The sequence below is a fragment of the Ambystoma mexicanum genome, chromosome 2p (assembly GCF_040938575.1).
Source record: "Ambystoma mexicanum isolate Mex_15411 chromosome 2p, UKY_AmexF1_1, whole genome shotgun sequence".
Lineage (NCBI taxonomy): Eukaryota > Metazoa > Chordata > Amphibia > Caudata > Ambystomatidae > Ambystoma > Ambystoma mexicanum.
The window spans coordinates 1,149,123,178-1,149,147,337 of NC_090923.1; the positions used below are offsets into that span (position 1 = coordinate 1,149,123,178).

The 24,160-nt window shown below is 43.5% G+C and overlaps 1 protein-coding gene across 4 annotated transcripts in view; it reads left to right on the top strand.

Moving 5' to 3' along the window:
• The first annotated feature begins 11,164 nt into the window (after window positions 1-11,164).
• The window catches only part of KDM5C (lysine demethylase 5C), a 1,076,337-nt gene continuing 1,063,341 nt past the window's right edge, over window positions 11,165-24,160 (top strand). For all 4 annotated transcript variants that reach the window (XM_069645250.1, XM_069645251.1, XM_069645253.1 and 1 more), the window contains exon 1: window positions 11,165-11,462. In XM_069645250.1, the coding sequence (XP_069501351.1) occupies window positions 11,319-11,462 (144 nt within the window). In that variant the 5' untranslated portion in view covers window positions 11,165-11,318. The remainder of the gene's footprint in view (window positions 11,463-24,160) is intronic.

Sequence of the window (24,160 nt, forward strand, 5' to 3'; positions counted from 1 at the left end):
CTCACCAGTCCTTGTATACCTTTTGTTTGGTCCCAAGCACAGCAAGAGGCATTTGTTGCTTTGAAGACCGCTTTCACTACAGCCCCGATACTACAACACCCAAACGAGGAATTGCCGTTTGTGGTAGAGTCAGACGCCTCCTCCTACACCTTGGGTGCCGTCCTGTCACAGACTTGCCCTGCCACCGGTCTCCTTGATCCCTTTGCCTACCACTCCCACTAGTTCACTACCACAGAAGCCCATTATACAGTCACTAAGAAGGAACCCCTGGCGGTTAAAGAAGCATTCCAGAACTGGAGGCACCATTTACTGGGAGCCAAGCACCAGATCACAGTTTATACTGATCACCGTAATCTACAGGACCTCGCGGCTCTGAAATGCGCCAATAGCCGTCAGGTCCGTTGGCACCTCTTCTCCTCTTATGATTTCATCATTAGGCACCGTCCAGGCGCTACCCATGGCAAAGCAGACGCCATGTCCTGTCTGCCAGGTGGTGAATCACTTCTCGTCTTTCCTGAGACAGTTATCGACAAAAAACATGTTATATGCCTGTGTAAACCTCCTGCTTGCATGCCAACTACTATCCGTCAGTGGGTTTCACTTCATCCCGAACCAGCACGTGAGTGGGATCCAGTATTCACTGATGGCCTACCCTTCGTACAAAACAAGCTATACCTAACAAGCCACGATGTCCAGAGACGAGCCCTAGAGTGGTCGCACGACTCCCCTATCAATGGGCACCCGGGTCAGGGACACACACTAGCCTTACTACAACAATGGTGTTGGTGGCCTACTATGCGTAGGGATGTGCGTGTCAAGGATGGCACTCTATTAAGAGTGGCACAGGACACCCAGGAAGGGTTTGGGTGGTTGTGCCAAAGTAAAGTGGACAGATAAGTACACACACAGCTGAAAGAAAGGAGAACGAAGAGTAGGCAAGCGTAGTAAGGAAAAAAGGTACAGAATGGATTCCCTCTTGGGGTGTATGCAGATATAGGAAAAGAGTATTCCACGAACCTTAGGAAAACTCTAACCTTCTGCAGTTTGCTATAACAGAGGCCCACGCTGTTTGCTCATGGCTTGGAACAACAGCTATGGGTGTCTGTAATGTAGAAACTAGACAAGGGAAGGGGCAGAGGTTGCCTGACGGAAACCAACAGACAAGCTCTGTACAAGGGGTCTACAAACAGTAAAAGAGAAGACACTAAGAGATAAATCCAGGGAAAAGGAAGACAAATAGCAAACTAGCAGAAGGAAATGAAGGGAAAGCCGTATAAAGGATTGGATAGGGAGAAAGAATCGAGAGTTGAGAACAAGGAAGAAAGCAAGGGAGCAGCAGTCAGGAAACAGAGGAACTGTAATAAATGAAAGTAAATAATGAAGGTAAACTGATGTGGAAAGCAGAGGACAGTAGGGTACAAGGTAGAACGCTCAGATAAGCAGGGAAGCAATGGGCAAGCCCAAAATGAGCAGGGTTGTAAGGAAGGAAGCCCTGAGGGATAGGGCTTAGGGCAGCGGAGTGAAGCAGGCTGCACGGTAAGGAGCCCACAAGGGCCGGGCAGCAAGGAGTGAGCCCAGAGGAGTAGGGCCGCTGAAATGTAGAAGGGTGCTGGAGGACTGTAGAAGGCTGCTAGACTGGAAGCCCAGCGGACGAAGACTGTAGGTTGAAGGCAGTGGAGCGTGATCTGCTGTAAGGCAGGAGCCTGGGAGGCAATGGCGGAAGGTAGCAGCGGAGCGTGATCGGCTGCAAGGCAGGAGCCTGGAAGGCAAGGGTGGAAGGTAGTAGCGGAGCGTGATCGGCTGCAAGGCAGGAGCCTGGAAGGCAATGGCGGAAGGTAGCAGCGGAGCGTGATCGGCTGCTTGGCTGGAGCCTGGAAGGCAAGGGTGGAAGGTAGTAGCGGAGCGTGATCGGCTGCAAGGCAGGAGCCTGGAAGGCAATGGCGGAAGGTAGCAGCGGAGCGTGATCGGCTGCAAGGCAGGAGCCTGGAAGGCAAGGGTGGAAGGTAGTAGCGGAGCGTGATCGGCTGCAAGGCAGGAGCCTGGAAGGCAATGGCGGAAGGTAGCAGCGGAGCGTGATCGGCTGCAAGGCAGGAGCCTGGAAGGCAAGGGTGGAAGGTAGTAGCGGAGCGTGATCGGCTGCAAGGCAGGAGCCTGGAAGGCAATGGCGGAAGGTAGCAGCTGAGCGTGATCGGCTGCTTGGCTGGAGCCTGGAAGGCAAGGACGGAAGGTAGCAGCGGAGCGTGATCGGCTGCAAGGCTGGATCCTGGAAGGCAAGAACGGAAGGTAGCAGCGGAGCGTGATCGGCTGCAAGGCTGGATCCTGGAAGGCAAGAACGGAAGGTAGCAGCAGAGCGTGGTCGGCTGCAATGCAGAGGAACCGCATACAAATATACGTAGCTCGAAGCAAAAAGGTGCTGGAGGGACTCTTAATGCAAGAGCCTGAGCCCCTGCAGGCAGCAGCTTTTATACTGCCCAGCCCAGCACAGAGGCAGGCTAATTGGTCGCACCTGGCTAAGCACACCTGCAGACAATCGGCCACCTCCCTCTCTGTTCCTGAGCTGGTGGAAGCAGAGCAAATCTCTAGGGCTTCTGGGGATTGTAGTTCCGATGATGACCAATAGAATAGCCAGGAATAGATGGTTATAGCCAAGTGCATTGTGGTAATTTAAGTTTGTTAGAAAAAATACAAAAGTACCAAAGTCTCGAAAATGGGAAATAAGGTCCATAATGATCGCCAATGTATGCGCCCATGGCGCAGGCATGACAGTGCGGGAGTACGTTAGCAACTGCTCTCTCTGTGCCCAGTGCAAACACCGCAAAGGGCACCCTCTGGGCTTGCTGCAACCATTGCCCCTACCACCCAGGCCATGGCATACAATAACCATGGACTTTATTACTGACATGCCGCGGGTACTGTTGTACGATACCATACGGGTGATAGTGGACTCTTTCACTAAAATGGCTCGCTTTATTCCTTGCACTGGCATTCCTTCTGCCCCCACATTAGCTAAACCGTTTTTCCGTTCAGTCTTTTGCCTCTTTGGCCTTTATACTGTCATAGTCACAGACCGTGGAACCCAATTTACCTCCAGGTTCTGGCGATCCCTCACAAAACACCTAGGTATGGATGCTTGATTCTCCTCATCCTACCACCTGGAGACCGACAGCCAGACAGAACGTGTCAATCAGACGCTCAAACTATAACTCTGCTGCCTATCCCTACAGCACAAACAGTCATGGTACCACCTACTATACATAGCCGAGTTTGCTGACAATGCCCCACGTACTGTCACAGGCTTTTCACCCTTCTATGTGTTATATGGGCAGCACCCACGAGTCCTCCCTTTTACAGACCTCCCTGCTTCTCCTACTCCCGCAACGGATGCGTGTCTTAGGGACCTAACTGCTATCCAGAACCAGACCAATTCGTATCTCCAAGAGGCTCAATCCGCTATGCAGCACGCGGCTGACAAGAGGAGCGCTCCTGCTCCACCCTACGCATTCAACGACAGGGTCTGGTTGTCCACTAGACACCTTTGCATCCCTAGTTGTAGGATGCTCCTTCCTCGCTACATCGGACCCTACAGGGTCACCAGGATAATCAACCGTGTTGCCTACCGCGTGTCTTTGCCTGCTGCGTGGCGCATCCATCCTGTCTTTCATACCTCCCTTCTGAAACCCTGCCCACCTTCCACACATATTGTCCTGCCTCCTGCACATGTCCTTCCAGGCTCCTCTGATGAGTTTGAAGTCAATGAGATTCTTGGTTCCCGCTTCATCAGGGGTAGTTGCATTATCTAGTAGATTGGGTGGGTTTTGGTCCCGAGGAGAGGTCTTGGGAACCTACAGCGAACATCCATACCCCAGTCCTGGTTGCCTGTTTCCACAGGCCCAATCCCTTTTGTCCACGACCTTTGGGGGTGGGGGGGTTTTGTCATGCACACACGAAGAGCGCAACAGCATACAGCTTCACACTCACCACGGTAAGACACTGGTGCCAGTTGCGCAACACCTGATTCCAGTCATGGGGCAGTGGCACGTCCTGTTGTTGTCCCGAGTCGCGGCTCCGCCTCGGCGCGGAGCCGGTTGCCCTGGCGGCTCTGGTCGCAGTGGAGGCAATACAGAAATCACTGCTTGCGAAGCTGTTCACACATGACGCCGGTCTGCTCACGTGACTAACCAGCCCTGCAGACACGCTCACATCAATGTGCTTCCATGACAACAGCTTAAAGGAACGCTGGTTGCTGTGCTTCTCAGCTGTGATTCGTACCGGCAAGTGGCGTTTCTTGATTTTTGTGTTTCCTGGACTTCGACCCCTGATTACTGTTACGGCTCTTCCTTCTGCTTAACTCTTGGCTACGGCGCTCCTTCTATTCTGGATTTTCTGAGCTGCTTGACTCCTGCATTGTTTTACGGACTGCCTAACGTTCTGATTCTGCCACAACTTGCTTCCTGGAACTCTTTTGTTTACCAACTTGGGCTTGGTACCACAAGGGCCCTTTTTTCACCATTGGGGCTACCCTTCTGGAACTCTACACTTGGGTGACCCTCTCCCCCCCAACCAATGCCATTGGGATTTACTACATCTGGCCCCTTCTGGTGACTCGACATTCCAACACCTTGAGAACAAGACTTGCATCAACTAAAGGGGGGGGGGCCAGGATCACCTACTCCCCAGGTATTCATCTCACATGTAAACCATTGGTAGGTGCCCTGCAGTTTGTTCTTGTATCACATAATTGGGTCTCTTGTACTGTACCGTTTAACCCACACCCTGCCTGTTTCCACTGCAGCTACCATGGGAACCCGGTGCACTTGTTCCAGTCACCTGTGGCCTCAATAATTGGTCAGCAAGTATTTCTATATCTTGCTAACCGGTACTTGGGGACGGAGGTATACATAGTCTACGCAGACCTTGGAATCTTGACAGTATACTATCATCATGAAGGATAAGTGGGAAGAGCTATGTAAAAAGGCTTATAACCCTCAGTTGAAGAAACCCGACATAAGAAATCCTGGAGCTTTTGAAGGTTTGGTTATTTAGGCGATTGGGTATAGAATGGCATTGATTTAATTCAAGGGAAGACTTGCGGACGTCAAGGTGTATGTGGCTAAAAACTGTGTGAATGTTTTAGGTTGGGAAGATCAAGCTACACTGAAAATAAAACTTAATCATGGGAGTGAGGAACCATTATCAATTGTGATGGCAAGAAAGGAGTACGTTTGTAAATATACCAAGGGTAAGGAAAAAAAATAATTTCCTGGAGTGTTTAGAGAGGAAATTGGGAAACAAAGGATATAACCATACAATCGAGCTTGAGGCTGGTACTGAACCAATGCCACATGCTGTGAGCCATACACCGATTTATTTAAGGGAAGATGACAAAAAGGAACATAAGAGATTCAAAAGAGCAGGTGTAATCAAAAAAAGTAGAGGGTTCAGAGTCAGTATTTCCCATTGTGGTGGCCAGAAAACCAAATGGCAAAGTGATGATTTGTTTGGACTTGAGAGAGTTGAACAAAGCAATACTGGTGGTGAAGTATCCTCTACCAGTCCTATTTGAGATGTTAAATTTGAGAGGTAGTGCCAATACCTTTTCTACAATTGATTTATCAGCTGCTTATTATCAGATACAATAACACCAAGATTCAACAAATAACACTACATGTGTACACCTTTTGGTATGTACTGTTATGTAAGGATGCCCCTTGTTTTGGCCTCAGCAGCTGCAGTATTTCGAAGGGTAATGACACATTTGTTTGGAAAGATGACGGGTGCAAGTGTTTCAAAATGATATTCTGGTATGTGTACAAGGTGAAAAGGAACACTATGAAAGGTTGTGTGTGGTGTTCAGGAAATTGGAAGAGAAAGAACTGACTGTGGAGCATAGTAAATGTAGATTTGGTAGATCGGAAGTGGATTATTTATGGCTTACAGTATCTAAAGGAGGATACAAACCAATGTTGAAAGCCATGGTAACCATTGAAAATGTACTTTATCCCAAAAACAAAGAAGAGTTGTACTATTTTCTAGGCCTAGCTGAGTATTACAATACATTTATTGAAGGATTTGCAAAAATTACTCAGCCATCGCGGGAACTTGAAAGAGCATTGAAGGAGGTTAAGAGGTGTATAACTGGCGCAACATTGTTAGCTGGTTTCTATAATTACTGTGGATGCAAGTTGTAAAGGTTTGGGTGCAGTGTTATCCCAGAAGGAGGGAGATGAAGAAAGAACAATAATGTTTGAGTCTAGGGCGGTGAGAGACACAGAAGCATGTTACTATGTGATTGAGAGGAAGTTATTGGCATGCTGTTGGGGTGCGGATCAATTAAGACAATATGTTCGGGGAGAAGCATTTGTGATGAGAACAGATCATAAACCTTTAGTGGAAGTTTTAACCGTGAAAGGTAGGTCCAAAGCAACTCAAATAATTTCTATATTAGGCCTGAGACTGATGGAATACAATTGTTATGTAGAGTATTTACCAGGATAAAAGAATTGTGTAGCAGATTTTGTATCCAGGATGCCGAGGGGAAGATACAGAGGAAAGTGATGTTCCTGAAGACGAGGTTGAGGAACACGTTTGTGGTGTTTTAGATGTTTTCAATATAAATGAGTGGGAACAGTTTATTGCAAATTATGAATTGTTGGTCAGAGTAAGAGAGTGGATTGTAAAAGGATGGCCAGATAGAGAGAATGTAAAGGAGAAATACAATAGATACTTTATGGTTACAGAAGAGTAAACTATTGAAGGTGGTTGGATTTTGATAGGTTATATAGTGATACCGCCAGAAAAATTGAGAGGCCGGATTATTCATTTAGCTCATGAAGGTCACCCGGGAATTTCTGTAACAAAAAAGACGAGAGAAATATTGGTGGCCAGCAATGGATGTACAAGTAGAGTGAATACTTCACAAGTGTGCACCTTGTAATAATAACATGGTAACGAGGACTTTACCTTTGACTCCTATTCCTGTGCCAAAGGGACCATGGATGGAGTTAGGAATTGATATTACGGATCCTTATGAAGGATTGGGACAAGGAAACAGATTTCTGTTGGTGATGGTGGACAGATATACACGCTGGCCGGAAGTGGCTGTAGTAGATAGAGTGACGCTACAGAAGGTGATTGAGTTTTTGGAGAAGATATTTAGGAGGGAAGGCACCCAGGAGTTGTTCTTAGTGACAAGGGTCAGCAATTTAAATCAAAAGAGGTCAAGGAATGTAATGTGAAAATGTGTTTCCAATTAAATAGAGTGGTTGGTGAGTGTGCACAGTTTGCTTTGGCTAATTGTATCAACTGGAAGGAAAGTGTGTGTGATTTATTGTGAAGTATCAGAATAACACTGCATAGTGCTACTGGTGTCTCACTGTTTAGATTGATGAGGGGAAGAGAAGAAAACAGTTAAATGTTATCCTTCGTGGATGAATGAGATGTTAGGGATCAAACTAGTAAGTGGAGATATTGCTGCTGATCAGATGTTGCAAACTCAGATGAAAAACAAGGAATGTCATGACAAGAACTACAAGGGAAGTATTCGTAAAGGAATTGAGAGATGTCGGATTGGCGATGTGGTTCAAGTGAGATGGGGAAGAGAAGGCAAAAAAAGAATGTCAAAATGCTCTGATCCCAGGAAGGTGATAGAATGTTTTAAAAGTGTACCAAGGGTGGAAAATGGCACAGTCTGGAATTTGAATAGAGTAGTGAAGTGTACACATGGGAATCTGGTTAAGGAAAATAAGAGAGTGTGGGACTATTGGGATTATTCCATGTTTAAGGATGCGGAAGAGAACAGTGGTGGAGGGAGAAGAGAGGATGGAGAGAGAAGAGATCTGGATGGTGCCATTAGAGGTTTGGAGAGGTTGATGGTGTGAGAATTAGGAAAATGTGACACAAATGTCAAGAATATGTGGTTTACAAAAAATGATGTGATTATTATGTTGCAGATTTGAACTAATTTCAGTCCATAAAAAAATATGTAATTATAAATGTTTGTATTCGTTTTAATGTGTTATTTATTATGATGCACTCTGTTTTGTGTTTTGTTCTAAGTATATTGTTCCTTTACAAGGGGGGTGTGTAGTGTTGTATTATAGTTTTCTGATTCCATGTAGAATATGGAATTATAATATGGGAGTATGAGTGTTTGCTAGAGAGCAGTTGGGAAAGTGAGAAGCAATTGTAATCCTGCTGGGGAAGACAGAGGGGTGTCTGTGGGAGTGTTGATTGATCTACTTAATAAAGCAAGTATTAACTTTCTGCTTGCCTGCACATGCGTCACTTCAGCTATATTGGGATCTTTGATTTCCAAGTGGAATACTTCCCTGGGGCACAGAACAAGGTGGCAGATTTCCTCTACTGTCTGCCTCTGGAATTTACAGTACTAGAGAAGGAAGAGAAAGTAGTTTTGACAATCCTAGTTGAGATTTTTTTTTCATCCAGGAAGCATACAATGTAGTATCTAGGGAAGAGTGGTGTAAGGAATTATAGGGGAATGCTGTCCCAACACAGCTGTGCGAGCAGAAAGCAGAGGTTGGACAAATGAGAAAAAGGTGGGTGAGGAAGGATCTCTTTACAGGAAAGTTAAAGACCAGTTGTCTATTGAAAAAGGAATATTGATTTGTGGCCAGTAACTTGTAGCTACCATTACACATAGGGACAGAACAATCCATAAAGCATGCAAAGGACACTCAAGAATTACAGGGTGAAGGGACTGTGGGGAGCTCATGTATGGCCCCAACAAACGAAACAGCAGACCAGTGGTTCCATCCATACGTTGGGTACAAGTAGTGAGACTAGCAGCACGCCTGCGGTTGGATCACGGTGGATAAGAAGGGTGCCGATCAAGTTTCAAGATTAAATAAAATGGTAGTTTACCATTGACTGTCAAATGTTGTCATGATTTCTCGTGTTTTGCTCCAACACCAACATAGTTCTTCTTGTATGGCTTTCTTTTTAATATAGTAGTTCTTGTATGGTTTTGTTGTTATGGATCCCACAAAACATTTTATGTCTGTTGTATCCCCACTATCATCTGATGATATCCCGGATTGTCTTGCATCCTGGCTCTGTTCATCTTTCCTAATGATGCCATTATATATTTGAGGTGTGTAAAATGCTTAGGTCATTGTAATCTGGCCAGGAGCTGGGTTCTAGAAGCGACACAGGCGGTGGTTGGAGAAGCAGTGAGAGTTGCGCACAGTGGGCTTTTTGTATTGTAATAACATCTACCTTGCACCTACCAATTTCATAATCTTTAAAGATACACCTTTTGTAAATCTAGCTCAAGCATATGTGCGATTGCTTAATGAACAGTTTTTTCAGCGTGTTGCTGGAAAGACAGGAATACACTTGGTGGGCTAACTCTGTTGGCCTAGCTTGTCGATGCACATTCCAAAGTGTGAAGCGACAAACAAGGTAGCTGATTGACAAACCGCCTGCTAAGAATGTCTTGTTCGTATTATGATTCACTGTGCTCCTTTTTATGGTAACCATGTCTCATGTAATCCTGCTGGTCAATGTGTATAAATATGAAGACTTTGGCCCTCATTACGACTCTGGCGTTAAGGGATTACCGGTAGCGGTAATCCCTTGACGCCTGATTACGAGGTCCCTTTGCGGGTCCCAACCTTACCTGCTGGTCTGTGCTAATAGCGCCATTGGTTAACGCCAGAGTCGTAATGAGGCCCTTTGTGATGTTAAGACAGAAGTACGGACAAAGCCTTTGCTGTTTGCTCTCCGCTTAAGGGCATTCTGAATGAATAAACCTATGACTGCCATAATAGCGCTGTGCTGGTATCTCTTTCTTGGTGTTTGTGTCCATGAGTTGGCATTATGAACTGATAATTTCCCACACTTTCTCAGCCATCTTTGGCTTTTACTTGTATATACCGTTTCCCCCACAAGCTTGTTCTTTCATAGCACTGTAAACAACAGTTGTTCATACTGCCAAACATAATCGTATTTATTTTATTGCTAGAAGGATGAAAAGAGTGAGCAAGCCCTGTTGAGTCAAACATGTAAATGCATATCTCAGAAATCCCTACATCTTAGTGGGTAACTGCTCATTTTGGAAGGACATACTTACCAGTATTAAGTGTTCTCTTCTTTCACAGTCCACTGAATTCAGCAATGCTTACAAACTACTGATATCTTTTCTCACCCACCACGTTCATTTATTTACTCGTTTCTTTTAAAAAAAAAACATGATCATTCAACTAATGTTCTTCGCTGAGGAACCTCCTAGTCCTGCAATGTTTATCGTTTTCCTTTTTCCACCATGAACAAAAAAACAAAGAAAAGACTCAAAAGTACCAAAATGCACCTGATGTGACGGTAAAAACGTCGCCGGGTTGGACCACTGTACTTTCGAGACACACTTCTCAATGTCAGAGGATTAAGGCAACTATACGTTACTTATGATGTTAATGAACGGCTTTTCTTATGGGGGTGTGTGAACGACACACAACAAAAAGAACAGAGACATCTGTTTCTTGTCATTTGATAGTGGCATGCAGCATGTGACGAAAATTGGAAGTTCTACTAAAACAATGTTTTACAGGGCTTTTTTAATTCAATGTGTTCTCTTCGGTGCTTAGGCAGACATCTGGGATTTTGTGGGACCTTTGAAATAGACCTAATGCAAAACCAAAGCTTGCCACAATGATACGTTCTGCCCCCCTTTGCATTTCTGTGTTCCATGCTGTCCTGTTCAGGAAAGAGAAATCTTTTTTTTAAGAAAAAAATGGGGAAATGGGGGGATCACAAGGGGAGTCGAGAGGCTGTACACTGGTAACGCTCCGGTGCCTGACGTGCTGTAGCAACAGCGCACTTATCATGCCATCGGTGTCCAGTGGCATACATGTTTTGGCGCAAAGGTCACATAGTCCTCCAAGAGAAGAAGTTTTAGGACTCCTTTCTTTCGTGGGGTCTGCACTCAGGACTAGCTGCGCGTGTCCCTGCATATCTAGAAGCAATGGCCGAGCCTTTTCGTATGCTCAAAACTAATTTCAACTCCTACCTTCCCACTCGGCGGCGCATCCACACTTACCATGCTCATGACATAAACATCACACTGTAGTCGTGTAAGTTGCACGGAACGTAATGAGCGCGTCACGTGTTGGGGATAGCATTACGTTGCTAAGGCCGTTCCTCTAATGTGAACCAGTCGCTACCATGACGGCCTTACGGACGTGACGTTTGCTTCTGTATGGGGCTTTGTAGAGGGGGTTCTAGATGGCGTTGGATTTGCCCCTTGCCCTCTGGTTTTGACTCTTGCTGCATGTATCGTGCAGTGTGGTACACTCAAGGGTGTCATGGAGCTGGAAGACTTTTTGCCCCCTCCGGAGTGCCCGGTTTTTGAACCCACCTGGGAGGAATTTACCGACCCCTTAGGCTACATCGCCAAGATCCGGCCTATCGCCGAGAAGTCAGGAATCTGCAAAATCCGACCTCCCGTGGTTAGTATGGGTTCTACTGGCAGCGTTCTTGGGCAAGGGATGTCGCCCCTGGGATGTGAACCGTCTGCTTCATGTTTTGGAAACTCCCAATCCTAGAGGATGTTGATTTGAGTTTTGCTGCTGCTTGTGTTGCAGAAATAAAGAAATAAACCTTAAAGCCATCATGTGCTCAAGGGGTCGCACCATCCAGTATGGTATCCGTTGTCGTGTACATACGGGTTACTATTACAAGGGCTTGGCACGTATATGTTCAAACACGGTATAAATCGCAGATACAATCAAAATATCACACACATCCTTTACCTTTCTCATAACATTGAGGCTCGGTCTCGCTACAAGTCTTATAACCGGTCTGACCGCTTGTTTTGGTAACATAAACCTGTCCTTGGTTTGCCACTTCCGGTCTGTTAGAGCAGGCCGGTGTTTCCACCATTTCATTTGTGCGAAAACATTTGCTGGCCTACAATGCGGTCACTCGAAGGCAGGTTTTGTGATGTGGTTATAAGACGCTGGAATATCTCCCAGTTAGTAGGTGTTCCCCATTGAGATTGTAGGAGTACACAGTGCAGCAACAATCAAACTAGAAATGTTTCTTTGTGTGTGATCCATTTTGTTGAAATGTGGTGTGTTCCTTTTATACACATTCCAAAACACGGTTAATGTCGCAGAGCAACCTTTGTATGGTACCAGTTGGCCTGGGGAAGGAAATGTAGTTTTTGGTAGTAGTGTAGGTCAAGCCAATCGTGCCCTTCTAGGATGTAAACAGTAGTTCACTAGATGACAGCAATAACGATTCCTGGTAGATGGGCTGTGTTGAAGTCCAAACCATGGACAGGGAAATTTGATTTATGTTTGAGGTATCCAGTTCGGTAAAGGAAGAAGGGCTTCGAGAAGGAGGTAGAACGGCCAAATGGGTGTTACATTGCAAGTCACACTAGGAGTTCAAGGGCTAAAGCAATGCTGATGTGAAGGGTTTAAGGAGGCAGCACCTTTAAAATAGGTCGAATGGGCTCATACGACCATTTTAGTAACGTGAGAAGTAGGCTGTGCTGAGGCCCCGATTGTTATATAAAGTAGACGTGTTTGGGTAGATACTCCATCATTAACATCGGAGATGGACGTGTTTGGGTAGATGCCACCCTATTTGACAAAGGTTATGCTATCTTGCATTTATATAGTGCATACTGCCACTTTTCATAGCATTGCAGCACGTGTTGTGCTATGTAGTACTTTCAATTCATCCTTTAATGTATGCCATGCCAACATGGTACTTCAGTGGTTATGTGAGCAGCAAAGCATTTACATTTCAGGATGAGCATTCGTAATACAGTATAACATGAGCGGGCTGGTGTAGGTGGGAGCATGAAAAGGGGACAATTTGAGCAGATATTGTCTGTAATATGCATTATATAAGAACTTGCATAAGTGAGGCCGGGGTTGTGGGATGGAGGGAAGGGGTGGGTCTTCCCTCGCAGGTATGAAGGTGATTCTTGGGAACCCCTTTAAAGTCCTAGAGCATGGGGAAAATGGCCATGCTAGTAATATGGAGAGTAGAATGTTGACACAGGCCGCCATGCTAGTAACACGGGAGGTGATGTTTGTTTTTATGGAGACCATACTAGGGATAGGTGTGACGTAGGCCATCTTTGCAGCTGCTCTAGAAGCATGAATGTTCAGATTTGATGTGAAACCGTTTTCCTACCATGCACATCACCACCGTAGCGCTCTTATAGAGCTGAGACTTCTCTGGATAGTGGCTTTTTTTGTCTGTGGTCTGCGGTGGAAAGGACATGTTATGTTAATGCGATTTAAAATGTGCACTTCTGCCATTTTCATGGTTTCTGGGCGCACTGGCAGATCTGAAAAGAAAGGGGTCTGGGTGGGTTTGCTATTGGTAGGAGAGGGAGGAGAGCAGAAGAGTGCTTTTGCTGTTCTGTTGGTAGCTTCGGTTTGAGGGAAAATGGTAACTGTGTGTTGGGTTTGCTTCAGGGCTTTCAGGTGTGCAAGTCTGTATAGGTTGTTTTGTGGCTGTTGCGTGGTGTTGGAGTTGAGCGTGTTGTGTTTGTGTGAGTTCTTGGAGGAGGTGTGCATTTTGCTGTATGATTTTAGAGTTGTTCTTGTAGTTGTGGGTGTTGGATTTGGTTGATTTGTGATGTTTGCAGTTTTTTTTTTAGTATGGGTAATGGTTGGCAGGGTAGATCCTTATGCCTGTGTTGTGTGGATTGTTAGATATTTAGACTGACATTTATTGTGCAGTGTTTAGTGAGTGATATTATGTTTTTTTCCGCTGGGCCTACCCAGCTTGTTTGTCTTGGCTTTGGGAGTCCCAAATTGGGACCCTATGATTCGTGTTTGTACCTTACTGTATTGACGTTGTGCGCGTCTCTTAAGCCACAGTGTGGTTTTTAGGCTAGCAAGTCAAAGAGCCAGATTTTTAGTGATTTGGTCAGCTGTTCCTCTATTTTGCGTATTTCCTTGGGAAGCAGTTTTGTTGAGATGTGTGAGAAGGCTGATCCACCATATACAGTTTAAGATTTATTTGTCAAGATTTAGTTTAGACGGGCCACTCTGCAAACCAATACACCAGGACCAAAGCAAACCTGCACCGTTTTGTATTCCCAGTTTCGTAGAAGCCTATCTTGCGGGCTTCTTGTAGTATTGTGTCCCGATCCCAGAAGTTCATAATTTTGGCCACCATTACACTCGGTGGGGCGCCTGGTGGTGGGCGTCTACCCTGCACCCTGTGTGCCCTCTCCACTGTGAAAAATTTAGACAATCCTTAGATCCCCCAGCACTTTCAGGATTAGGTTTTCCACAAATAGTTCCGTACTGGGGCCGCCTTCTCTCTCCGGCACCTGTCGAATATTGCACCGTCTAGAGCGGCCCTCTGTATCCACGGCTCTTGTCTCCAAGGTTCTGGTCAGTCCCACCAGGCCTGCCACTTGATTTTTGAGGATCTGGATGTCTTCTTCCACTGTACTGACCCTCTGTTCTACTTCCGTGACCAGTTTGAACACCTTGCAAAGATCAGCTCTCACCAGGGAGACATCCACCTCCGGAATGCTTCCTTCAAGGGAGGCTCTGGTCACTTGTATCCCATCCATTAATGGGTCCAGGGTCACTTCTCCTCCGGCCCCTCCCGCGCCCCTTCCTCCATGGTCCGGTCCTGATTAATTTTTGCAATTTGTCTTTTGTTTCTGTATATTTTTCCATCTTTTGTTGACCCTTAACCATCTTGGCTGTGAGCTTTCTCGGGGCTGTGTTAAAATTGTGCTATTGTGCTCTCTGCGGACATACAGGTCAGTCCTCGACCACATATTTTTTCCGTTTGTCTGGTGCCCCCTTTCCAGTGTAGCCCTTGATTCTTCTGCCTGGCCTTCCAGGGATGGTCATAGTATAGCACTCCTTCCGGCTTGTAGGCTACTTCAGGGCATCATTCCAGTAGCACCAGTGTCGGCCATTTCAATATTTTGCAATACCATTGCAGAGTTGTGTGCAGTTCCTTGTCGTGGGTTAAATCCGACAAGGAACTGCACACAACTCTGCAATGGTATAACCCACCTTGAGGATCTCGCTTACTTGGCTATTCAAAGTGCCAGAGAAAAAAACCTATATAACAATAGCAGAAACAATAGGCAAGAATACCTTATGGAAGATTTAATTTATGTATAACTTGACTGATTGTGATCGACAAAGAGACTAAAGAAACAGGCCTTGATAACGACGCATTTGTCGAAACACATGTCGGCTGTTTGGAGGAGTCAATAAATTACACTTATATATTCATTCATAGACTGTTTATGAGGAATTGATGGAAATTGTTTATCATGATTTAGTTTTGGGAGACAGCGCGACTTGCTAGTCAACATCTCTTCGAATATTTCGACAATGTATTTAACACTATTTGATTCAATTATACTGGGTGCAGTTGCTCCTCTTGGCCTTTAGAGACTTTCTTACTCTATCCTATAGAAACTTTATACACTTTTAATTTTCCAATAATTGGCATCTGTAAACTGTAAATGTTTTTGTTCCTCCTTATCTTGAAAAATTTCCTTCGCGCATGGTCTGCTCATTGGACTCCCTTCATACCTTGTCTTCATCTCTTGAAAATAGCATCCTTGTTCTCAGGCCAATGTACTCCTTTATTTTGTTAGGGGAAAAACAGCCTCTTCATCGTCTTCACTTCAGGATCCTGAGTTTGTGTTTTGAGGTAGCTGGGTTGATTGACATGAACCATCGTCCATCTTATTCTAATGGTCGTCCTAAACATTGGAGATATATATACCTCTTACAAGCAAGCTTCTATGTGTTCTTTCTACCTTGCGTTGTGGTGCATTTACAATTATTGACCAGTGAGTCACTTATTATTCTTTGTGTTCATGATTACTGTATCATTTGATACATGCATTTTAGTGCTCCAGTTACATCTTCATCCATAAGTATTTCCATATAATTTCAGTATAGGTTCTTATATCTTCTTTGACATTCTTTTGCCGTCGTCAGATTTTGTCTTAACGTACATCCATTCTGTTCATGACTACATTTCGACAAAGGCTATCATCCCTGGTAGCTTTCCCCCATTATATCAGCTTGTGGGTACACTCTAAATGGTTGCCTGAGTGCATATCGTCTATCATCTACTCAGAGATACAGGAATATTGCAAGGATTTATGCATGGATTCCAGTTGTCTGTTAGTCTGTCATGCCACTGGGATGGTGCTATGGGGGTGAAGATCAGGGGGAAGGCATCCACCTGCTTCTCTACAACGGTAATAGTGATGTGGCATGTTCTGCACAGTTCAGGCGTTTAGTGGGGGCACTGGGTGAATAGGGAATTTGCTGTTCTTACTGCATAATTAGAAACCTGGCTTGGAGTATGCTGAGGCAAAGTTGAGGGAAGTGGGTTATTTTGCGACTGAAGTTCTGATCCTAACCTGGATTGGATTTGTCGGGACTGAAGCCATGATAGCAACACTGGATTTGTTTTAGCAGAGGGTTTTGCAAGACCTGTTTCAAGGAATACATGCTTGTAGCACATGAAGAATGTTTTGGTGTCAAAACCACATTGCATGGGAACGATGCTCTGAATATGAACCCAGGGCTGGATTGAGGGCCAGGCTACTAAAATGCAATATGTGGTTGACTGAGGTAGAAGCCATGCGGGCAACAAGGAAAGCGGGACATGCTGGACTTACGGCAACCATAGCAACTTGAGATCCAAGATCTGCTTTGACAGTCTGTGGAAGTAGCATGGAACTTAGTGTGCTGGAACGGAGGTTGTGTTTGCAATGGGGATGTAATGTGGCTATGCAGTGCGAGAGAGATGTGCTGGGTAATGCTAGTGGCTTATTCCAAGTTATCTTCCTACTATTGTTCTTACCAAATAAGTGAGCATGCATATCCTATGTTTTCCAACTTTTATCCTCATACATTATTCAATCTCCTTTTAACGAGCCATCCATACCCATCAAAATGCACAACCTATTTTGGCATTACCCTTTAAGGTGGTGCACCATATCTGGCAGGATGGCTTGTGCTTGCTCGCTTGTGGGCTAATTTGCCTGTAAAATAGGTGGTGATTTGTTACTGATTTGATGGGTAGTGGGAAGGCGCTTCACAAATGCATTGGATGCCCTTGCAATATGAATGGTTTTGTTTTTAAGTGCAGTTGTTTATCTCACTGTGTGAATATAGCTATGGGGATATGCCTGAGATACTGTTTTTTAGTCATTTGTTTAAATTAGTTTGTCTCCATGAGTGATAAGAATTGTGGTATTCAGATCTTTTCATTAGATCCACCCTTTGATCTTTGAACCATTTTTAGATGGTAACATTTAAACATCTGGTACTCTTTGATAGTCGGTACATCACTGCCAGTTCTAGGTTTTGCTCACCTACGCAATAGCCTCTGGACGGTGTTTGATTTATGTATTTAGGAGTCTGTGCAACGAGTTATTAACCTGGGGACGAGACACGTATATTGGCAAAGCCCCCTGTTGGGGAATCTGCATTATTGAGGCTACACAATTAATGTGGCAGGTGTTTGCTGTACGGTTTTATGGAGGTTCTGAGATGAAATCCATGGTATTCTAATAGGAGGTGGGATATTTGAGGCTGTGCTTGAATTATGGTAAGAATTGCTTAGGCTTATCTGAGTCTTGTGACCATTGATGTGGCAGTTGCTGAGACAGATGGAAGCTGTGCTAGTTGCATCCGAGTTGGGGATATGCTGGGGCGATAGTTCACTTCAGCATCTAATCAGAGAAAGTCGTACATTCAAACCCTGCAGTCCACTAATGTGCATCGATTTTGTATGGTGGTGTTTTATCTCCTTTCACTTTACTTTTGAGTTCTTGCATGGCCAGATTTGTGAAAGAACTTTATTCCTCACATTTTCAACAGGACTCATTTAGTTTGCACCCCCACCTTTTGGGCTTCTACGGTGTTTACTATGGTCTGTTGATGATCTTGAAACCTCATTCAGAATTGGGAGCAAAACCACCTTTATCTGGGCAACAGCTATCCCATGAGCTGCCTCTTGGAAACCTCTCTAGAAATGCCTTTGCTTACAATGTTGATGAAAAGGCTAATGTGTTTAAATATTGTAACGCTTTGACTTTGTATGGCCTGTAGGTCTAACATTTCTTTACATTCAAGGCAACTTTCGATCAACAAGTTAACAAGTCTTCTGTTATTAATCCAAACGTAAGTGAACCAACAAAGTTTGATTATTAAACCTAGAGAGATGGACTACAAAATGCAATGGTCGTATTGCCTTTAGTTCCAGCATCCCTGAGGCCAGAGCCTGGCCAGTGAGCATCCTCTGATATATATCTTTAATTGTACACTTGCACCAACAAATTATCATTTCTGCCCAGTCAAAATATGGTTGTGCTCCCTTGATGTGGTACAATTTCAGTGGTTTTCTTTTCACTGTTGTCTGTACTTTATAATGAAATGGCCATATCCATTTACATGCGGCTACACAGGTTATGTCCAGTTTACCAGTCTGCCCTTGTTGGCTCCCTTAAGGACACACCATAGCACAGGATGGAAGTATCCTCAACCTTAAGACTCCCTGTATAACTGAAACCAGTATTCTCCTGGTGTATCCTCTGTAAACAGACTGGGCACAGGGCACTTTTTTTTTTAACTCCTTCTCGTGACTTTCAGCAACGTGCGTTTTAAGCATGCTTTTAAAGATGTCCATGATTCGCTAAACGTTTTCCTCGCCATAAATGTGCAGTAGCGGTGTGTTCAAAACTCCCACATGTTTTTAATAATTGCATCGTGAGCTCTGTTACAATGTTTAGGCTTATTGTTTCTTTATGGAAACTGAGCCATGATAATGTTGTTCGGCCGTTGTTTCACAATGCCTTTACTGCTAATACAATGTGGGACTGATGCCCCAAAGCAATATGAACCCCAAAGATGTTTTAATTTTATTACAAACCCTAGACCCACATCAGAATGCAGTTTACAAGTATCAATAACTAAAAAAGTAATATTAATCGATGTATTAATCAAGGTATCACAATTCATAAGTTGCTAACATACATTAAATACGTCAATATGTCATCCAAATTTAAAAACCTGAGAAATTCTGGTACCTTAATTAAGATGTTGGTTTGCCCCATAAGATTCGCCACCCCAAAAAAATGGTATTTAAAAATGAAACATCGTACACATGATTATTCACCTTTATTTTTCCTGGTGACAAGGACAAAAACCATAACATGTTTAAGAGATTGAGTGGCCTGATGGCAAAATCTACACTTGGGCCTCTACAATTTCATGGGTATGAATAAGATTCAGTTGTATTTTAGAAAAGTTCTCGGGGCCCTGCCATCTGGACACTGAACAATATAACCAGAGAGGGAACCACCTTTCCCAATTTTTAGCTTCTTTTTTAGGAGTTATTTAGCTCACATATATTTATATCCGATACGTATCTGGAGTTGTCAATTAGCGCCTTCTGAGGGATATCTCTTTGCTCTAGGGCACTAATGCACCTTCTTTTGAAGTTGGCCATCCTTCACTTTAGCCCCCTATTTGCTTCCGAAGCACATGACTGTTTTAGAGTTTCTGTAAAGTGATAACATTTTCCATGAAACCGTACAGGACATGGAAGTTAAGCCTATCTCATACCGTATTATGACTGCCGGGATGCAATTTGGCAGGCACTTTGCTTTCCGCCATGTCATACCCGCTAAACAACTAAATTCTATCCGAAAATGAGCTCAACTCCAAGCCGTTTAAAATGGCTGGAATTATCTTCATATTGTAATATGAAATCAGAGGAATTAATGTAAAACAGCAGTATTTCTTGCCGATATATAGCATTTGGCTGGCTAGTTGTGTAGCTTTCTCCCTGAAAGTGGTTTCTAAAACGACCCTCTAGGTAGGCCCAGTCAAAGTATAACCCAAATACTTCAGACTGCGAGTGATTTCGCACCAAATCCCCATTTAAACTTAGCAGGCTGAGTTAGCTGTCCATTAAAACATAAAACATTAGTCTTCAGAGAGTTTGCCTTTCAACATATTTTCTGTTGTATAAGCAAGAAATATAGATAAGAGGTGCTGTAGACCTATCTAGGTGTTATCCTTAAGTAGGACGTTGTCCGCCTAACTTAGCCAAAAGCACTTTTCATTAGAAATAACTGGGGGGGACGAATGAGGCAGATTGCAAATATACCCCAAGATCTGAAACATGTAGATTAAAGAGGCAGAGGGCCGCCTTTTCCCTTCCAAAGTAGTCCTGCAATTCTTTTAGGCAATTTACAGCTGTTCCTTGCCACCTCTAGAGGCATCATCTAATTACACACTTGGTTGCAGATCCTGTTTACATTATTTGAAAAAATAGTTTCCAGGGGGGAGGTGCCCGATTCTTGGCAAATGTCTCGCTTTATTCCTGTATTCAAGAAGGGTAGACGAGAAGATCAGGCGAATTATAGGTTACTGTCCTTTCTGGGTGGTCCCAGTAAAATGTTCTCAACTTGTGTATTACCAGAGATAAATCTCTGGGTTGAAAGTAACCAGATAATGACCTGCCATTATGAATATTCTGAGGGGTAACTCATTAATTTGGCAAACAAAAATTAAGGATGACTCCCCTTTGTATGTTTTATTTGTTGATTTATGTTCAGCCACCTTTGATATGGCAAATCAAAACTGTGGCGAAATTGGAAAAATTAGGGATGCCTAGCAATCTATTGTAGGTTTGTACCATGATAATGTTGCATAAATCGGGTTGAACGGAATGGGAGAACTCTTTGGACCAAGGTTGTATATTGGCCCACCTTCGGTTTAACCATTTTGTGGCCAACATTGGGTTTGTGCTGGAGGTGATTAACATCGTACATGTATTGAGATCGGATTGCTAGAGTACGCCAACGATTTAGTCATCTTTGATGGTGCTTTTATGGGAATTAGTCAAAGCGCACAGGCCAATCTCAGTTATGGGGAAAGAAATGCTAAAGGTAAATATGAGGAAAACGTATGGCTTTTGGTAACACAGAGATTTACAGGAAATGCATAAAGTGTAGGTAGAGGGTTCATAGAGAAAGTAGAGAACTATTGCTATCTGGGATATGAGTTAGAATCCAAACCCAAAAGTGGGGGAAGAGATATTGCTTTGTGTATCAAGGGCTTGACTTGACAATAATGACAGCTCTTGCGCAATTTGTGAGTCATTCTGCTGGCTAAAATGTTATTGAAATTGTTTCCATTTATAGACAGAAATTGGCAGCCTTCATCCTGTATGCTCTAGAGACATCATATAAAGATTTGCCTTCTTGGGTGAAAAGAATTGCACTGCTGTGGAGAAAAATTCTGGGGTTGACGAATGCTATGCCCGTCGAGGCCATAAGATTGAAATGAGGTTTAATGTCTCTGCCTATCTTGATAAAGATTAATCGTGGCAAATAAAAATTGCGTGCTGAGGAAGGCTTGTTACACAGCACATAAAACGTGTAATGCATTAGTCGAATTTAAAGGGATAAATGATTTTCTCTTTCAGCTCGTAGGCTGCAAGCCTGCCTGAGAACCCGGTTTATGCATGGCTTTAAAAACATTCAAGAAATGGGCAGAAAAATGGGATTGGGCTGCCAGTTATGAACATATAGCTAAATTGAAGTCCTTTGACACATGTTCTAGAATGTACTTTCCCTTTAGCAAGCCTCCATAGTGCATATTTAAGTTTCCAACCCCTGCTTTGAGAAGAATATTTGTGTCTTACAGAGGTTTTGGCTAATAAGGGAGCATGGCAGGTACTACCTCGTAACAAATGCACTTGCAGATTGTGTAGAGATGGAAATCCAATTGAAACAATCAGACATGTGACAACCTAATGTCCTGCAATATGGGGCTTATATGTACGCCACTATGACAACCATGTAGAGCATATGCAGGTAATTGGTAGTGAAAACATCTGGTGAAGAGGTGTCTCTGGCCGTAGCTCTTCTATGGTGCTAGAAATTGTGAGAGTCTGGAAAGTTGCTGCAGCTAGATTAGTTTCCAAATCGTCAGACCTCCATATAAGCTAGCGGGATGTGGCAGAGCTGTTTTTTTGATGATGTAAGTTGTTCAATTGTTGCCACGGCACTGGGTTTTGTTGTTATTGTATTCTTTTACTTCTCATTTTTGTTTTTGAATTGATTTTATCTTTGTATGATATTGTGTGAAAAGTTATGTATATGACTATAACACACTATATAATATAACAATGACACAATTTTCTCCTTACTGGGGTCTGGTGTGCTGGTTTGCTTTCTCATGGTCTGCAATACCAGGTGTAGTTTACCTGGTATACTCCTGGTCTGGGAGCATAGCTCAGGGAAGTCTTGGAAGCAAGACAATGCAGAGCAATACAAGTACAAATCCTGGTCCTGGGCTTAGAGACTGGCCTCCTGTGTGAACATGTGTAATAAAATATTACAATTAATTGTGTGGTACAGTTTGTCTATTTAGTAAATTGAATTTATTTGGGCTGCTCAACTGGATTAAAAAAAATATATATATTTTTCATTTTTGTCTCACGCAAATGAGATGAACTTTTCATTAAAAGGCTGTTTTTCTCTAAAGAGCTGATCCAAGACCTTTACACAAGCTGTATTACATGTTGACCCAAGGGTACCTGTTTTTTTTCTTTTAGGGACTGCATTGTCTCATAAACAATCCTAGTTGAATTCCTTTTTCTTTACTTTTCTTTACTTTAGTGATTCACATAGTTAATTTGTTTTTAAGTTAAGAACCTTTTCTTTGTGAAAAGTATACATCACACTGTGCCACATTTTAAGAACTCAGTGGGTTCCAATTTTGTCATGACTTCAGGCTGGATGTGAATTGATAGTCTGCCTTACTACTTTTGCCTGACTCGACTATGTCCCGATACAGATCGCACATCTGACTTGGCCGTGAGTAGATTTTTTAAATCTTCAGATTTCACGCTGCCCTTTTGCTCCGATTGCCTCAATTTCTGGACCTGCCTGCCTCCCTCCGGTTGGTTGCCAAATAATGCTGTCTAAAGTCTGGTGCAGTTACTGACCTACTCTTAGGAAGTCTGTAGCAGTACCTGGATTTTATTCAATCACAAATAAAATGTAGGAGGACTCTACGCTCTTGAAGCAGATACAGTGCTTAGGGAGGCTAACTATGTGCTACTGTAAGCTTACTAGCATTTCAAGATCTGCTTCTGTTTATAACTATGGTTCATTTAGGGTATAAAATATTTGGCTTGTGTTTTTTAAATTTGGATGAGATTTAAAGAGGGGTACAACTGATTGCTACTACCTGACTATTATTCACGTTTTACTTGTAGCCAGCAATCTTACCAAATTATTTTGCAGTGTCCGGCAAGAGTTGCTTTTGAAAACTATATACACGACTGCTACTGATTTTAATTGTGTTGCTTGATGATGCTATAATCATTCTAAATTGAAAAAACTATTGTGGACAGTGCAAAAATCAAAGGAGCCAGTGTGCACTGTAGTCTAGTTTCATGCATCCTACCTAGAAATGTCAACTTAATTAACATGGGTGGATTTGCCTTCACGTTCTGTCTATTTAGTGAAATTCTGAATAGCCAATTTCTAGAACTAACCGCAGAAATTCCCCACGTTGCGTGCACTCTATGTATCTAGTAGTTGTATAGCAAACCATGAGAATTTAATTGTAGGAGGCAATATCTAGTGAGAGAACGGCCATGTTGTCATGATCAGTAGTTGATTTACTAGGCACAAAGCCATTTTATATACATTTACGCGGATCTGTTGGCCGCAATTCTGACATAATTGTTTATCTTTGTTAAGTGAAATGGAGCAAATAGGGTGCATAATTTGAACTTGCCACTGGCTGGTGATAACTGACTCTTGGCGAGTAAGACATTGTGTGCTGTGTGCATGTATAGAATTGAGGTGGCAAGTGACTTTTGATGTCTGGCTGGTAGCTTGCAACTTCAGTTTTTTCACCCTGCTAAAAATATTGTGAACCAACATGCCATACAATCTAACAAGATATGGGTTAAAACAAAGCTTTAACCAAATTCCATAAAAAATTTGGAGAGAAGCAAAATTACAATATGTCAGTAAAATGGTTCTTGCCTAAACTTGGCAAAATGCTGCAATGGTAGCCTTGCAGATCCCACGCCGGATGAAGGGTGGGGAGTTTACTGACGGTATGAAAGAGCTGCAGTGCTC